This window comes from Cryptococcus depauperatus, chromosome 7, assembly GCF_001720195.1.
Source record: "Cryptococcus depauperatus CBS 7841 chromosome 7, complete sequence".
Taxonomy (NCBI): domain Eukaryota; kingdom Fungi; phylum Basidiomycota; class Tremellomycetes; order Tremellales; family Cryptococcaceae; genus Cryptococcus; species Cryptococcus depauperatus.
Window position 1 is genome coordinate 897,204 of NC_089474.1, and position 15,300 is coordinate 912,503.

The 15,300-nt window shown below is 46.3% G+C and overlaps 9 protein-coding genes across 9 annotated transcripts; 6 read left to right on the top strand and 3 right to left on the bottom strand.

The window, feature by feature from the left end:
- Positions 1 to 47: 47 nt before the first annotated feature.
- On the top strand, positions 48 to 2,724 carry L203_105682 (uncharacterized protein; the record flags this gene model as incomplete). Its single annotated transcript, XM_066215049.1, has 8 exons — positions 48 to 149; positions 206 to 623; positions 677 to 864; positions 913 to 958; positions 1,017 to 1,229; positions 1,283 to 1,875; positions 1,921 to 2,032; positions 2,084 to 2,724. 8 exons carry the CDS (start codon positions 48 to 50, stop codon positions 2,722 to 2,724), a joined length of 2,313 nt encoding a protein of 770 aa, XP_066071146.1.
- A 131-nt stretch (positions 2,725 to 2,855) lies between these two features.
- On the bottom strand, positions 2,856 to 4,108 carry L203_105683 (uncharacterized protein; the record flags this gene model as incomplete). Its single annotated transcript, XM_066215050.1, has 6 exons — positions 2,856 to 2,888; positions 2,935 to 3,094; positions 3,146 to 3,479; positions 3,526 to 3,726; positions 3,773 to 3,892; positions 3,943 to 4,108. The coding sequence occupies 6 exons, from the start codon at positions 4,106 to 4,108 to the stop codon at positions 2,856 to 2,858; spliced, it is 1,014 nt and encodes a 337-aa protein (XP_066071147.1).
- A 495-nt stretch (positions 4,109 to 4,603) lies between these two features.
- On the top strand, positions 4,604 to 6,179 carry L203_105684 (uncharacterized protein; the record flags this gene model as incomplete). Its single annotated transcript, XM_066215051.1, has 4 exons — positions 4,604 to 4,792; positions 4,841 to 5,165; positions 5,208 to 5,712; positions 5,759 to 6,179. 4 exons carry the CDS (start codon positions 4,604 to 4,606, stop codon positions 6,177 to 6,179), a joined length of 1,440 nt encoding a protein of 479 aa, XP_066071148.1.
- Positions 6,180 to 6,634: 455 nt separating this feature from the next.
- Positions 6,635 to 7,339, top strand: L203_105685 (uncharacterized protein; the record flags this gene model as incomplete). The annotated part of the gene is made up of 3 exons (XM_066215052.1): positions 6,635 to 6,908; positions 6,965 to 7,073; positions 7,126 to 7,339. The coding sequence occupies 3 exons, from the start codon at positions 6,635 to 6,637 to the stop codon at positions 7,337 to 7,339; spliced, it is 597 nt and encodes a 198-aa protein (XP_066071149.1).
- Positions 7,340 to 7,490: 151 nt separating this feature from the next.
- Positions 7,491 to 8,165, bottom strand: L203_105686 (uncharacterized protein; the record flags this gene model as incomplete). Its single annotated transcript, XM_066215053.1, has 6 exons — positions 7,491 to 7,503; positions 7,549 to 7,598; positions 7,691 to 7,840; positions 7,909 to 7,980; positions 8,027 to 8,079; positions 8,129 to 8,165. 6 exons carry the CDS (start codon positions 8,163 to 8,165, stop codon positions 7,491 to 7,493), a joined length of 375 nt encoding a protein of 124 aa, XP_066071150.1.
- A 357-nt stretch (positions 8,166 to 8,522) lies between these two features.
- On the top strand, positions 8,523 to 9,896 carry L203_105687 (uncharacterized protein; the record flags this gene model as incomplete). Its single annotated transcript, XM_066215054.1, has 4 exons — positions 8,523 to 8,667; positions 8,720 to 8,756; positions 8,815 to 8,899; positions 8,949 to 9,896. The coding sequence occupies 4 exons, from the start codon at positions 8,523 to 8,525 to the stop codon at positions 9,894 to 9,896; spliced, it is 1,215 nt and encodes a 404-aa protein (XP_066071151.1).
- Positions 9,897 to 10,315: 419 nt separating this feature from the next.
- On the top strand, positions 10,316 to 13,097 carry L203_105688 (urease; the record flags this gene model as incomplete). Its single annotated transcript, XM_066215055.1, has 7 exons — positions 10,316 to 10,339; positions 10,416 to 10,671; positions 10,719 to 11,212; positions 11,256 to 12,182; positions 12,237 to 12,792; positions 12,846 to 12,953; positions 13,000 to 13,097. 7 exons carry the CDS (start codon positions 10,316 to 10,318, stop codon positions 13,095 to 13,097), a joined length of 2,463 nt encoding a protein of 820 aa, XP_066071152.1.
- Positions 13,098 to 13,865: 768 nt separating this feature from the next.
- On the top strand, positions 13,866 to 14,435 carry L203_105689 (uncharacterized protein; the record flags this gene model as incomplete). The annotated part of the gene is made up of 2 exons (XM_066215056.1): positions 13,866 to 14,063; positions 14,112 to 14,435. The coding sequence occupies 2 exons, from the start codon at positions 13,866 to 13,868 to the stop codon at positions 14,433 to 14,435; spliced, it is 522 nt and encodes a 173-aa protein (XP_066071153.1).
- A 105-nt stretch (positions 14,436 to 14,540) lies between these two features.
- L203_105690 (uncharacterized protein) lies at positions 14,541 to 15,258 on the bottom strand (the record flags this gene model as incomplete). Its single annotated transcript, XM_066215057.1, has 4 exons — positions 14,541 to 14,840; positions 14,899 to 15,044; positions 15,106 to 15,165; positions 15,213 to 15,258. The coding sequence occupies 4 exons, from the start codon at positions 15,256 to 15,258 to the stop codon at positions 14,541 to 14,543; spliced, it is 552 nt and encodes a 183-aa protein (XP_066071154.1).
- Positions 15,259 to 15,300: the final 42 nt, after the last annotated feature.

The following is a 15,300-nucleotide window of genomic DNA, read 5'->3' on the forward strand; positions in this document are numbered from 1 at the left end:
TGACACAGTTAACCTTCTTCCCGATCGATACTGGTAGGAGAGACTGGATGATGTCCCTTTTGCGTAGCCAACTTGGTTCTCCTATTATCTCTCGGCAAAATCATCCACGTCGCTGTATTCATGGCCTGACTCAAGCAAAGAAGTTGTGGGTAGGTCATTGGTGTTTTCTGTACACTTTTGGATATCTATTGACAAAAACGTACAGGGAAATCGCTTAGTCATTGCTGAAGAAGTTGAAGCAGCTCTCAATTCGGATGCGCCGGTGATTGCCTTGGAGTCAACGATTATCACCCATGGAATGCCTCCTCCTGTCAATCTCAGTACTGCGCGGTCCATCGAATCTATCATTCGCTCTTTCTCTGTCGTACCCGCCACTATCGCTATCATACGAGGAAAAATACATGTGGGCCTTTCAGCGCAACAGCTTGAGGAAATCGCCGACGTTGAATCAGATCTCGGCAGAGGTGCTATAAAGGTCTCGAGAAGAGATTTGGCACCCATTCTAGCAATGAAAAAGACAGGAGGTACCACTGTGGCAGGTACAATGTATATTGGGAGCAGCGTAGGAATCAAAATGTTTGTCACTGGTGGTATAGGTGGTGTTCATCGTGGCGCTGAAAGCAGCAAGTTTGAGCCTCAAGTCTCTAATCGGTAGAATTTCTAACAGTACTTGTAGGTATGGACATTTCCGCTGACTTGATCGAACTGGGTCGTACGCCAATGGCGGTTGTGTGCGCAGGTGCAAAATCTATTCTCGATATTCCTAAAACACTTGAAGTACTTGAGACACAAGGTGTATGTGTAGCCACGTATAGCGACAAACCAGAGTTTCCTGCCTTTTATCATCCCAGCTCCGGCTGCCAGGTTGGTATACACTGATAAGTACAAAGCTGTCAAACTGATGTATCCAAGAGTCCGTGGTCGGTTGCCGACACGACCACCGCTGCCTCTCTCATTTGTACGTCTATGATCGCTGTCCATAGACACCAAATCATCAAAAAGCTAATAATTTCTAGACTCCTCGCTCACACTTCCAACCCCCCTCAGCACCCTCCTCGCCGTGCCCATTCCTTCCAAACTTGCTGAAGCGGGCGCTGTAGTTCAAAATTTCGTGGAACAGGCCGTTCGAGAAAGTATTGAACAAGGAATAGACAGGCGAGGCAAAGAAGTCACCCCTTGGTTGTTGAAGCGAGTAGGCGAGCTTACTCAAGGGGTAGCCCTAGACCTCAGCAAGTTTGAATTTGCACTACCACATACAGACAGCTGATGTTGTTGTTTTCAGATGTCAACCTCATCGAAAACAATGCACATGTTGGAAGTCAAGTGGCTGTTGAGCTCTCAAAACTGTACAAAAATCATTCGCAGACCAAGAGTGAACATGCATCTGTTGCCCCGTACCCTTTGCCTCAGATTTCTGCTACCGATTCGCCAATTGCTATATCTATACCAACACCAGTCAAGACGCTTTTCTCATCTTCCACATTAGTCTTTGGTTCGGCTGCTATCGATTTGACTTCAGTTTCCCCACAGTCGCTTTCCCCTCAAACGACCACTCCTGGGAAGGTCTATCTATCCCCAGGAGGCGTTGGTAGAAATATAGCGGAAGCTGCCCAAAACCTCTTGCCTCCTCACGCTGTCCAGCTCATTTCTGTCTATGGTATCTTGAATGACCCCTCTCCCGACAACACAATTGAACCTGATGCTTTTGGAAAGGTGTTGATGATGGAAATGGCTGGCGCTGGAATGAGAGTTGACGGACTGGTTGGGAAACCTAACAGAAACACGGCTGTCTGTAGCCTGATACTGGGAAAAGATGGAGATTTGGTGGCCGGCGTGGCAGACATGGATATTGTAGATACCCTCACAGAGAAAATGGTAAGCTTACAACGGTTCAGTACATTTAGCTAAGCCCTTGACAAGGTCGAGAGGAAGATTAGCGAAGAAAAGCCACAAATGGTCGTTTTTGACCTTAATCCACTTGAAGGCTCAATCAAGTCCATCCTCAGAACATGTCAAAGTCTTAGCATTTCCAGTACGTCGTGGGCCTTTACCCATTTCACAATCTGACTGGCAGTGGATATAGCATTTTGCGATCCAACATCTACACCAAAGTTGCCTCGCTTGATTCCTGCCCTCATCTCTCTTCTTCCATCCTCACCTTCTTCACCACGTCCTCTAACTCATGCTTCTCCAAATCTTCTTGAACTTGACCTCTTGCATTCTATCTTATCATCCCATGTTTCTGACGATTCTCATGTTTCGGATGTGGTTTGGAGATTTATCAATTCTTTAAACCTCAGTAATGAATGGCGCCGCATGGTCGAGGCGTTTACAGGTAAAGAGGAGAGAGAATGGATGAGAACGGAAGGTGTTGTACAGAAAATGGTATCCTGTCTACCATTTATCCAATCTTTCTGGGTTAAAGCGGGAAATAAAGGTCTCTTACATCTTCGAGTGACTCGTACCAAACCTCAAAAGTTGCAGAATACTATTATACATGAGTTGGAGGGGCAGCACGAAGGGAAGTTCCTTGCTCTTACACATTATCAGCCTCCAATTATTAAGCCGGAAGAGATTGTCAGTACCACGGGTGCAGGTGACACGTTGGTAGGAGGTCTTGTAGCTGGATTAGTAGGGAGCCAGAATGAAGCAGAAGAAGTTTGGGTCAACAGGGCATTGGATCAGGTCAGAACGAGTTTGAAGAGCAGAAGGGCTGTCGGATGATTATAAATCGACATATAATTGCAAGAGTTATAATGGAATAGATACCGTTGCTTCATTCAAAGAGACGTGAGATTTGGTAGTTTACATGAATACTGATACTGCTATATAATGTCGTAAAGTTACTTGACACATCATGCCTCGCCTTCGACGTCACTCTCTTCAATCTACACAATATGATCAGCCACGAGCATACTCTTCGTCAACACTCACATCGCTCTCGTTCGCTTTTTTGGGTTTTCTCAAATCGGCAGAGGGCTTGTTACCACCAGAATGGGAGATACGCCTGGACGGATTGGCAGGGAAGAGCGAGGGAAGACTTGAGATGTCCTTTCTTTGAGGCTTGAAACCGTTCTCATCTCCTATGGCGGATCTGCGACTCAATCAATCTCTACTGTTCAATCCTGACAGAATCACGACCCACCTGGCCCAATAGAAAAGGGCATGGCCAACACTTGGGTCTTGTTCGTGATGGTGCATAACTGGACTCGTCCAGCCATGTGTCCCGTCCTCGTTGAAATAACCAAAGGTCCACCTTTGCCAGTCAGTCAAAACATAATACTGACACCCCAGACGCTTGGTAGCTCCCCAAGAACGAGACCAGTACCACGAGGCTTTGGAACGGATATCGTAGTGGTACGGGCCGTTAACAACATACTCTTTCCAGTCCGCAGGGGCAAAAGCAGAAGAGTTGATGGTTCGGACAACCATCTTGATGTCATTAGAGTCTTCCCTCACGAGAAGGAATTCTCCAGAACCTGGGTGTGGGTAAGCTTCTGATCACTGTGATTAAGCATGAGTTACCCATTGGAGACTTATTGAACCTAAACATCCAGCCTTTGGTTTTCATTCCCTGCCCCGCAATCACCTCAGGCTCCTCTCCGCCATCACTTTCGTATCCAGCCCTGTCGTAAGCTTGAGCTCCAACAGACTTGAAGTCTGCAGGGTCAGCATCCAGTGCAGTCAGTGCAGCGGAGCACGCTGCTAGCGGAAGCGACGAAAGACCTGTACCCTATCAGAACAACTCGCGGCAACACAACAACAGCCTCACATTTCTGTAGGTCACTGGGTGTCTTGATCGGATTAGGAAGAGTTGTGATGGCTTGGGCTATTTTAGGATACTTGAAATTAGGATGCGGTCTGACCGGCTGGCTAGGAATGTTCTTCCAATCTTCTCAAGACGTCAGTCACACGCCCACAAGTCTCAACATGAAAACATACAGTTGAGCACTTGCTCAGTAAAATCGTCAATAACCTGTACTCCCTTCAAGGACCCGTCCCAAGAGGCTCGTGGTCCTGTACCGCCTGTACCAGGCGGGTACTGCTCCCTCAAGGCAGGCATAGATCTGCCGAGGTATTTCTGGAGTTCAAAAGGTGGCTGAGGCATACTTTCTGAATAATATGAGAAATGAAGAAATAAATCAAAAATTAAACTAAACGATTGCAGAATGACTGGGGCCTCATACAAAAGACCGGCTACTCTTAAAACCCCAGCCGTCTATAACTTGGGCCGAATAAACCCGATCTATTGTATTTCGTTTTGTTTATATATATAAGATTATGCATATACTAGATATTTCTGTCATTACATATATATTCCATCTGCATACAGGTCTCCACCTATGCTCAATTAAAAAAGAGCAGTAAAACATGCATATGTTGGTTTGGGGTAACTTTGTCGTGACATCACCACTTTCTACCCAAGACGACAATGGCAATGCCCCAAACTCGTTTGTTTTCTTGTTATTTATTGATCTATTCATTTTACTTTTCTTTTTCCTTTTCAACTTTCTTTTGCATCTCGCATTACGTATAGCAACCAAGTCGTATCTTGCCAAAAGGCTACAAAATATTAACCACCACTACAGACTATCACACCGCAATGTCGGTAGTGCCAAAGTGTGACGAGACGGGGTGCACCGATGATGCTCTAAGGGTTAACAGTCGTTGTCATTTTTGCAAGCTCAATTTTTGCTGGAACCATTTTGAAAATGAACAGTCGCATCCGTGTTTGACAGCGTCGCACCCAGAGACAAATCGCGATGGCTTTGAATTCGACAAGGAGCCTGAAGTGGGTTGATCGCGTATCCGCGGTGCTTGACTGACACGTCACGAGTAGGCATCTGAGATTCTGCGTCATCTCGATATACACGCTATCAAGAAGGAAGTCGAGTCAATCTACTCGGGCCATGTGTGTAGCTATGTGGGTAAACCTCAGATATGGCAGGAGCTCCCTCGACTATGTGGAAATTACAACTACCATATCGTACTCGGTTGGGCAGATGGTCAGCGATGGACAATGCGAATAAGGTTAAAACAGCACAAGTACTTGCCAGATGAAGCCTTGGCTATGAGTGTGAATAGTGAAATCGCGACCGCGAGAGCATTAGAAGACGCCGGGTGTGCCGTGCCTAGGACAAGGGAGCGACCCAAGGACAGTCAATGTAGGTGACACACCATCAACCTTGTATGCTAACGCAGTGCAGTATCTAAGCTTATAACGTATTTTTATCAAGAGCTTGTGCCCCTGGGCGACTGTACCGTCTACACCCTCTGGAGGGAAACGTTTACCCATCAAACAAAGGCCTTTATTCGCAACTATGCCAAATTCATGATAAGCCTTGAGAGGGTCTCATTCGACAAAATGGGCTCTCTTACTTTGACTGAGGATGGGAAAATTACTGTTGGTCCATTCATTGAGCGGCGAACAACCATCGGCGTTCATCCGTACTTCCTCGGACCTTTTGATAGCGCAAAAGAGTGTTACCTTGCGATCATTGACGTACGATTACAGCAGACTCTACAGCGCACTCGATATAAACCTTCAAGGGAGCTGCTGCATTATCTGGTCTTGCTTGAGTTACGAGCGTTGATCTCTAACTGCCATGAGTTGGATCAGGGGCCATATTACATCCGGCATAATGAAGATGATACAAATCATGTAAGGGTGACCAATGGAAGTGCCATCACCGGTGTCATTGACTGGAAATGGTGCGTTGTTTGTCTCATTGTCCTATTATCTTTTTGACATAAACAGGGCTACACTCGCGCCCAAGGGTGTCGCATTCGCTGCTCCATTCTGTTTCCCAGACGAGAATTATGCTGAAGGCTACAACGCTCTCGGTGTGCGCGAAGTGACGCTAATTGAAGCTTACCGTGATCTCGGTCGAAGTAATCTTGCAGATCATGTTCGTAACGGCCGTAAATACCATCGACTGTTTGATGTTCTCTTTCGAGAATATGTCACTCTCACCACTCTCAACGCATTGCGCCGAGCTTTCTTGGGCCTTCCGGATGGGAGACAAGGTCTCCCTCAAACCCTGAAAGAGTGGATCCAGGAGGCAAAAACAAACTATGCTGAAGATCAAAACTTGGCAATCATGCTCCAGAGAAGTGACGAATTTTCAAAAAATAGCAAGCAAAACACATCGAACAGTGAACATTGGGGATTGCAATGATATTAAAGGGATGCTTGACGGGTTGACAGCGGCGGTGTGGGGCGGAGAGCCAGACAGTTGTAAACGTATTTTCATCTTTTAAACAATCTGCCAATGATCTAGTGTATAGCAAAAGGCTTAATAAAGGTCATAGGTTGGCACAGATTGACGTTTATACCCAGTTTGTCATGCTTTATAAGATGTCTAGATTGATGTAGCTTAGGATTTATTCTGCATGGTTTTGCAATCCCTACGCCTTGTGCCCACATGCTTTCTTCAGGTTGGAGTCGATGCTCTTATCCTGTCGGATTTGATTCCGTTGTTGCCAGAAAGTGGAGGTTCTTTTTTTTAAAAAAAAAAAGTTGTTCAATTATGTCTATCTCATCATATCAGACCGATTTTTTTTAATAGTAAACGTTAACCCAACTTTATCCTTTAGTTTAAGGCAAAACATTACTTGAATAAACCCATCTAGTATGACAACACATCACCCTCGTATCCATCCTATTATTCTTGTAACTGGTACGCCCGGTACAGGCAAAACCCTCCATTCCCAGCTCCTAGTTTCTGAGCTGTCAGAGGACAACAATCCCTCGCCTATGAAGCATCTCAATATCGGAGACATTGTAAAGGAACACGGGTTCCACGAGGGATGGGATGAAGAGTGGGGTTGCTGGATTGTTGACGAAGAACGTTTGTTGGATTGGATGGAGGAAGTCGTGAATCCTAGAGATGGACCTGCAGAGACTGGTGCGTATCATGCCTTCATGTATAGAGTGCACGATACTGATAGGTCGCTGGATTAGGTTTTGTGATTGATCACCATGACCCATCACTATTTCCAGAAAGGTGGATCGACTTGGCCGTAGTCTTGATATGCGACAACTCCATCTTACATGAACGTCTAACTGCTCGGTAAATCCAACAACGTCCAATGTACTCTACGCTGACTAAAATGTTATTGTAGAAATTATCCAGCAAAAAAGGTCACAGAGAATGTAACAGCAGAAATCATGATGACATGTCTCAACGAGACACGCGAATCATATGCGGAAGAGATCGTTGTCGAGCTTACATCAGAAGGTAGATCGGATGGCGAGGTAGAAGAGAATGTAAAAAGAATAGCGCAGTGGGTTGAGAACTGGAAAAGGGACCAGCAAGATGGCGAACAGCAGAGTTAACAGTTAAAAGCAATATAAGCAACTGATTCTGGTACGAATCAAATGGGCATTAGGGGATCTGCATAGATTTTTTTGGCAGCATGTAGTATGTGTATGCATCAACTTATAATACCAGTCCTCATACCTACAGCGCCAGCAATAAGAGCACTGATTATCCATAGTTGCTAAGCCGTGTCAGCTCACATCTTATACTGATCATGTATACGTACAGCCTGAAAACGTCGTTAAACACAAAGTAAGAGGAGCCCTCGGGTATCAACTAGGCGTCCATCAGCATCTCAACATCACACCTTTCCTGCTTCCCTCGCGGCGCAGCTGTCTCGTCCCGGACGTGTATTAGGCATCACTTACATGGAAAACTTGGGTAAACTGAAGAGGGTTCTGGCCATCATCAACCAACAATTGGCCGGTGACAAGGACGATGAGGGAGGCGACTTGTGGAGACGAGGGCTGGGCGTCAATAGTGACAATCTTGTGCTGGACTTTTTGGAAAGGAAGTTCCTACATCCACAAAAACAAGTTTCCAACATGAGCAACTGGGACCAAACAATCCAAACCGCCAGACGTACAACAAGCTTTGTGACAATAGCGGCTGATCCCTGAACCTGAGTAGACTCCCAAGTCATCATAGAAGTGTCTCTCTGCTATGCGTCAGACTGCAGCGGCCAGTTTCCACCAGCAACGCACGTAGAGGGAAGAGAGACCATTTCGGTCAGTGTCAAATTGTTGATAATAAAATTCTAGACAATATCAGTAATCACTTGTTTTCATGTCTGGCTCTGTACGGACGAGTGAATTGCTGGGCGATAGCCGTGGGATCTGACATAATAAAAGTTGATTAAAGATGAAATGTCTTTTTTAAAAGAAAGAAAGATAAAAAAAAAAGATTATAGTATTGCTTTTAAATTAATGAATGATGGTAAAGGTGTGTTAAGGTGCCACATCTACGGTATTCTATATTGCCGATATGTCCATGAGCTTGTCCGGACATATACGCTAGTCGTGGTTGGCTTTTTTTAGACTTGAATTAATGTGAATGGCGAAATTTTGGGAACCTTTTATAATTTCCTTTATCTCTTTTTTTCTTTTATCATTTCCTTTTTCTTTTTTATTTTGTCTTTTCTTTTTTTCTTTTGTAAATACCCAAAACTAAACGTTAGTCTGGTCTGTAAACTCACTAAAGATGCTTTTCGTGTTCGGCCTCGCCGTCTGTCTCTCTGCACTCGCGGTCAATGCTGTCCCCTGCGTACAGTTTGATGCCTCATGGAACTTATATGCGTTTGGTGGAAATCAGGATGTCAAGATAGGAGACAGTTCGAGCTGGAGCTGTAGGTCTGGGGTCTTTAGAGGGCACGCGGATTAACTGATAGGTGTAAATAGCTCCAAAGACTTCGTCGCTATCTTCCAATGGCAGACCGTGAGTAGTCAATCTTGGGCAATGGGATAGCAAAGAGAAGGGCATTGATGCCAAACAGCTCTTGGACCGGCAACAACACTCAGTGTATCCTGTCGCAGTCTAACAACGCCATGTATGTCATTGGCGCAGACAGTGATTTGAGCGTAGGTGGAGGTCAAAGTTCTCAATGATTTCTGCTGACAGGCGATAAAGAAAATCTACATCTATGATTTTTCTGGCGACTCTTGGTCCACACAGAGCACCTCTGGCGCGCCTTCTGACCTGGGCAATTCTCGCTCTTCTTCAGTTCTCGACCACGACACCAATGTGCTCTTCACTCTCACTACTTCTTCAGGTCTGTATCAACTCGATTTGAGCAATGTTCAGAAAAGTGCCTCTGGAAATACAGTTGGATGGGAAGCCGTCATGAAGCCTAGCTTTTCTGTCGATGGATATACTGTCGCCGCCGCCCAGGCCGCCAATCACATCTTTTACTTTGGCGTTCCCAAAACGGCGGCCGGCTCTGCCAACGTCTTTATTGTGCATTACGCCTACTTCCAACCTGATGCACAGGCCTTCCACGGGACAGCATTTCCTGACTCGGCTGGTCAAGCCATCTCCATTCCCAATTCTCAAGGCAACGTCCCTTACTCCATGGTCTTTGTACCCGATGACTTCTCCAACACTTTTATCGCTACCCACTGGACGAATCCCGGAGATTACTCAATCACTACCGACGCTCCCTTCTCTCAGGACCTCATCAACTCCACCCAAACCCTCGCTGCCCCTTCTTCCAAGGACAAGACTGCCGCTTATGCCGCGTCTCCCAATGCTATCGTTCAAGTAAACTCTGCCGGTGATATTTATTATATTTCCAACCCTGTCAACTCGGATTACACTGTGTCATCTGGCGCTTCGTGGCAGAAGCTCGGCTATTCTGTATCCGTTGATAATGCGTCTAAAGGCAGCGGCAACTCTACCACAACTGACAGTGCTTCTGGAAGCCACACGGCTACAAAGTCGACCACCAGCTCTGCTTCTCATACTAGCTCTAAGACGTCTGCGAGCTCCTCCTCTAGCGCTCTGCAGACATTTGCACGAGGTGATATCATTGGTCTTGTCCTGGCCACCATGGTCCTAGGGGCAGGATTATTGATATGATGACATGATGATTGCGCTACGTTGCGGACACGTCGGTTGGATGAAGGGTGACGTTATGACTCAAGCACGAAAAGAAGTTTTATATGTTTTTGTAAATACTAATCCTCCGTGATACTCACGGACCATGGACGCTATAGATATTAATAATCTCTACATTGGCATTCATTATTATCATTATATGCCCTGGAGTACGTTCAGCTCTCAACAGTCATGCCTTCTTGTCTTTATGCATCTCAATCCTTTGCTTATTGTCTTGTAAAGATAAAAAGATAAGAAAAATCATTCCGGTGCCTGAATTGCGATAAATTGTGATTGGCTGTAGTTCAAGGTCTTATCAGTGGATGGAGTCATAAAATAACTGAAAAGATATTCACTTTTCAATTTCTTTTTATTATTATAGAACATCTCAAACGCTGGAAATGCACTTGTTACCAAGAGAACAGGTATGTACACCTTTAAGGACTACTGCTGACGGGCCAGGACAAACTCATTCTCACCACTCTTGGCTCTCTTGCTCAGCGTCGTCTTGCGCGTGGCTTGCAGCTCAATCGAGCCGAGACTGTAGCTCTAATTGCCTCTCAGCTGCATGAATTTATCCGCGATGGGAGGCACTTGGTAGCAGAGCTCATGAATCTGGGCAAGAAGATGCTGGGGAGAAGACATGTCATGGAAGGTGTTCCGGAACTGATACACGATATACAGGTAGAAGGGACATTTCCTGACGGAGTGTTCTTGGTTACTGTTCATGACCCCGTATGCTCGAATGACGGCGACTGTAAGATATTTGCATGACAGAGTGGCGTTTATGCTGATAGCAAACAGTAAGCAATGCATTCTATGGCTCATTTATCCCTATACCCTCGAACGATCTTTTCCCACTACAAGTGGAGCGATCGTCTCACCTTCCAGGAGCATTGGTATGCCTACAGCAAAAGATCCGTCTCAATGTTGGAAGGAAACGATTCGTCCTTGACGTAAAGAATACAGGCGATCGACCCATCCAGGTTGGATCCCATTACCCTTTTCTTGAGACCAATCCTTCACTAGTTTTTGACCGCATCTTGTCTTATGGATATCGGCTGGATATACCTGCGGGCACCGCGATCAGGTTTGAGCCTGGCGAGAAGAAGGCTGTAGGTATGGTGGAAGTGGGTGGGAGGAAAGTCTTGTACGGTGGGAACGGGTTGGGAAGCGGAGAGTTTTCCGAGCAGCTTCGAGAGACCAAAGTGGCCCAGATGGTGAAGGAGCATGGGTTTGGGCATAAAAAGCAGGAGATAATCTCGGCTGGACCGATTGTGGAAATGAACAGGGAGGTTGTAAGCGACTGATCCGTTGTTCTTCCTCGCTAAATCTTCAAAGTATGCGTCCATGTTTGGACCGACGACAGGCGACAGAATCAAGCTTGGTGACATGGATTTGTGGGTCGAAGTCGAACACGACTTTACCGTCTACGGCGACGAATGCAAATTTGGTGGAGGAAAAGTTCTTCGTGATGGTCAAGGCCAAGCATCCAATCGACATGATTCCCAAGTCCTTGATCTTGTCATAACCAATGCGCTCATCATTGACTGGAGCGGTATCTTCAAGGCTGATATCGGCGTCAAGTATGGCAAGATTGCTGGCATAGGTAAGGCAGGCAACCCCGATATCATGGACCTTGTCACAGCGGGTATGGTGATCGGGTCAAACACTGAAGTCATTGCTGGAGAAAAGATGATTGTCACCGCCGGTGCGATAGATGTCCACGTCCATTATGTTTGCCCACAGTTGTGGACCGAAGCGCTTGCATCGGGCATCACTTCTGTTGTAGGCGGCGGTACAGGTCCTGCTGATGGGACCAACGCTACAACATGCACTTCATCGGCTTTCTACATGCAGAATATGATTACCGCGACAGATGGTATCCCTCTTAACTTTGGTTTCACCGGCAAAGGTAATGATGCTGGCACAAAGGGCTTGAAAGATATTGTCGAGGCAGGCGCTTGTGGACTCAAGCTGCATGAAGACTGGGGATCCACTCCAGAGGCCATTGATAGAGCCTTGAGTATTGGTGATGAATACGATGTACAGGTCAACATCCATACCGACACTCTCAACGAAAGCGGCTATGTCGAAAGCACTCTTGCTGCTTTCAAAGGCAGAACTATCCATACCTATCACACTGAAGGTGCTGGAGGTGGCCATGCTCCTGATATAATCGTAGTCTGCGAGCACGAAAATGTCTTGCCCAGTTCTACGAACCCTACCAGGCCTTATGCCGTTAACACCTTGGAAGAACACCACGATGTAAGTTTCCATTGTCTGCAGGGCATTTTGATTCACTGGCTGACCGCGACATAGATGCTGATGGTCTGCCATCACCTCGACAAATCCATTCCCGAAGATATCGCTTTTGCCGATTCACGCATTCGCGCAGAAACTGTCGCCGCAGAAGACGTTCTTCAAGATACTGGCGCCATTTCCATGATCGCTTCCGACTCTCAAGCCATGGGACGTATCGGCGAGGTGATTGCCCGGACGTGGCGTACTGCAGCTAAGATGAAAGCTTTCCGTGGCCCGCTAGAGGGTGACGAAGAGATGAAGGATAACAACAGGGTCAAGAGGTATATCGCCAAGTATACAATCAACCCTGCCATCACCCACGGAATGTCTCACCTTATCGGTCAGGTTGCTGTCGGCCAGTTGGCGGATTTATCCATGTGGAAAGCAGAGTCTTTTGGTGCTAGACCAGAGATGGTGCTGAAGGGCGGTGTCATTGCATGGGCACAAATGGGTGATGCCAACGCCTCCATTCCTACTGTCCAGCCAGTCATAGGACGGCCGATGTGGGGCGCGCAACCGTCAGCAGCTGCTTTAAACTCGGTCATCTGGGTCAGTCAAGCTTCGGTTGAGAAAGGTAAGTGTCCACTATCTTATAGGAGGTGGTGTCGCTGAGCAGTCCAAACACAGGGGTTATTGCGACATACAACATCAAAAAGAAGGTAGAGGTTGTTAAAAATTGTCGAGACATTGGCAAGAAGGATATGAGGTTGAACAACACCAAGCCCAAGATGACTGGTGAGCTTCTCCGTCGTACAGCAATCAATCCTGACAAGCTCTGTAGTGGACCCAGAGACCTATGAAGTCAAGGCTGATGGTGTGCTCTGCGATGTCCCGCCTGCAGACACACTTCCGTTAACTAAAAAATATTTCATTTACTGAGTTTAACGCTTGGCTGTTTAGTGCAACTAAGTCAGGATCATGACAGGAGAAGGTCAGTCAAGCTGAGGACGATATGTGTGGCTCGTAGATGGATAGAGTTGAATCAGCCTGAACCTAGCCAAGATGAGCAAAACCCGAGAAGATATAAGGAAGGACCTGCTGTTGATAGATTCCCTAGAGAATCAGTCTTGGTAGTTTTCTTTGTCTATTCCAGTTGGACAATCCTCACCCAAGCTAAACCTTGTCCCAACGTTAAGATCCAAGTTCCAAGACCAACCTTAATCCTGACCCACTACTGTGTAATACTATCGGAATTCCACTGGAGAAATGGTCCTCTGTACATTGACTTGTATGCAAAGCAGGTGTCTATCAATCATTCCTAGGATACTGTGCATAGGCTGGGTGCGTAGGTCCAATCACTGAGTCACATATTCAATTCTGCCGGAGTGGATAGACGGTTATACGGCTAGTCGGCTTCAACGGTTTCCCTTTTCTCTTGTTTTTTTTGGCATGCTTTGCCAGAAACCTCAAAAGTCTTGGGAATCGCTGCCGCAATGCTGATGTATGCATGTTAAATGACAATGATAGCATGATCAGATTTGTATTTTAGACATTTGCCGGTTTGCCGCGGATGCAGATCAATTTCGGCAAGATCTTAATTTATTCAGTTGAAGCTGTAGATGGAAGTCAGATATATAAACAACATTTCTGTTTGACTTCATACTTGATTTGTATATCATTGGGGACACACAACTGGACAATTACACCATGACAAGCTTGTTCCGACTACCCCCGCCTAGTATCACTCTCGCCTTTGGAGGGTTGACCACGTCTTTTGTCTTTTTCACCGCTGTATCCGACGAGACTCGAGGCATCATTCCTCTTCTCAATGGAAGGCTTGGACCGGCCGCCTTTGACGACAAGACGAGGGCCGGCATATGGGGAGCCTACCTCAAGAAGGCTGGGGCGCGTTTCGTTTTGTCGTGGTTATATGGCGCTGACTGAGAAGTATAGAAGAATATTATTGGGGGTTCCGTCCTCTCCGCCCTTTTGCACTTTACCGTCTCTTATTCTCACCCTTCTCCCTTCATCCGCCGTCTCGCCTTCGCCTCGGGTGTAACCTCTCTTCTCATCTTGCCCATCACTTTCCTTTCTGGTGTTTTGAAGATTAATGCGCGATTGCAGGCCATCGAAGATGACACGCAGACACCTGAAAAGGACGAGGTCAAGTCTCTTGTGGAGACGTGGGAGATAAAGCACTTGTTCAGGATGCCAGCCTATGGAATGGCATGGGCTTTGAGTTTTGTAGCTATCTGTTTTGACAAGAGAGGTTGTTAAGTAGTTGTCTGCAAATGGATGATGAAAACCTTGTAATAGCTGTATGGAATACTCAGTGTTTTAGATGGTCTAGGACTGTGAGGGTAAGAGAGTTTAGACTGGGCATTAATCAAAGAAGCTGGCCAACCACTTGGCCTCTCTCTCCATTTCCTCCATGGTTCTGGGTGTTCTATCTTCTTCTTTTGGGACAGTGAATTTCATTTCTGCCTTAGCCAAGGGGTTGTCTGCTTTGGCGACCATCCCGTTTGTCGAAGCGTTCAAATTTCCAAGATCGTCGCGTAGTTGACTTTCGGATTTTTCAAGCAGGGGATAGATTTTGTCGTTTTCGCCATTGTAATCGGTAGAATGGCGAGGTATAAGGTGAATATGAACATGGGGAACTGATTGGCCAGCTGCGACACCGTCCTAAGTTGTCAAACGCAAGTGTCATGGTTGAACTAGATTGCCAGGTTAGAGACCTTACCTGCAGAGATACTGTCAAAGCTTGTGCTTCATAGACGGCTTCTACAACCTTTCCAATACGCTGGACACTCAAAAATAGATCCGCTACCTCGCTTGAATTGAGGTCGACTAGCCTTGGGACAATTCTTTTTGGCACCACTAAAACATCTGTCACAGCCAGCCTATCCCGTCAGCATACAGAGTAAACAAGTGACAGACAGCTACAAACGGCCTGGAAGCAATGGTTTGAGATTCACAATCCCGACAGATAGTGCAGAGCTGTAAAAGACTTGTCAAATTGTCAGACTTGTCGACAGCAACAACGACTCTACTCACCTTGACGAGAGACGTCAAACGCTGCAAAGAGATGTCTTTGCGACATACCAGCCAAGATAAATGAAAGAAAACAGCTATTAATTATTGA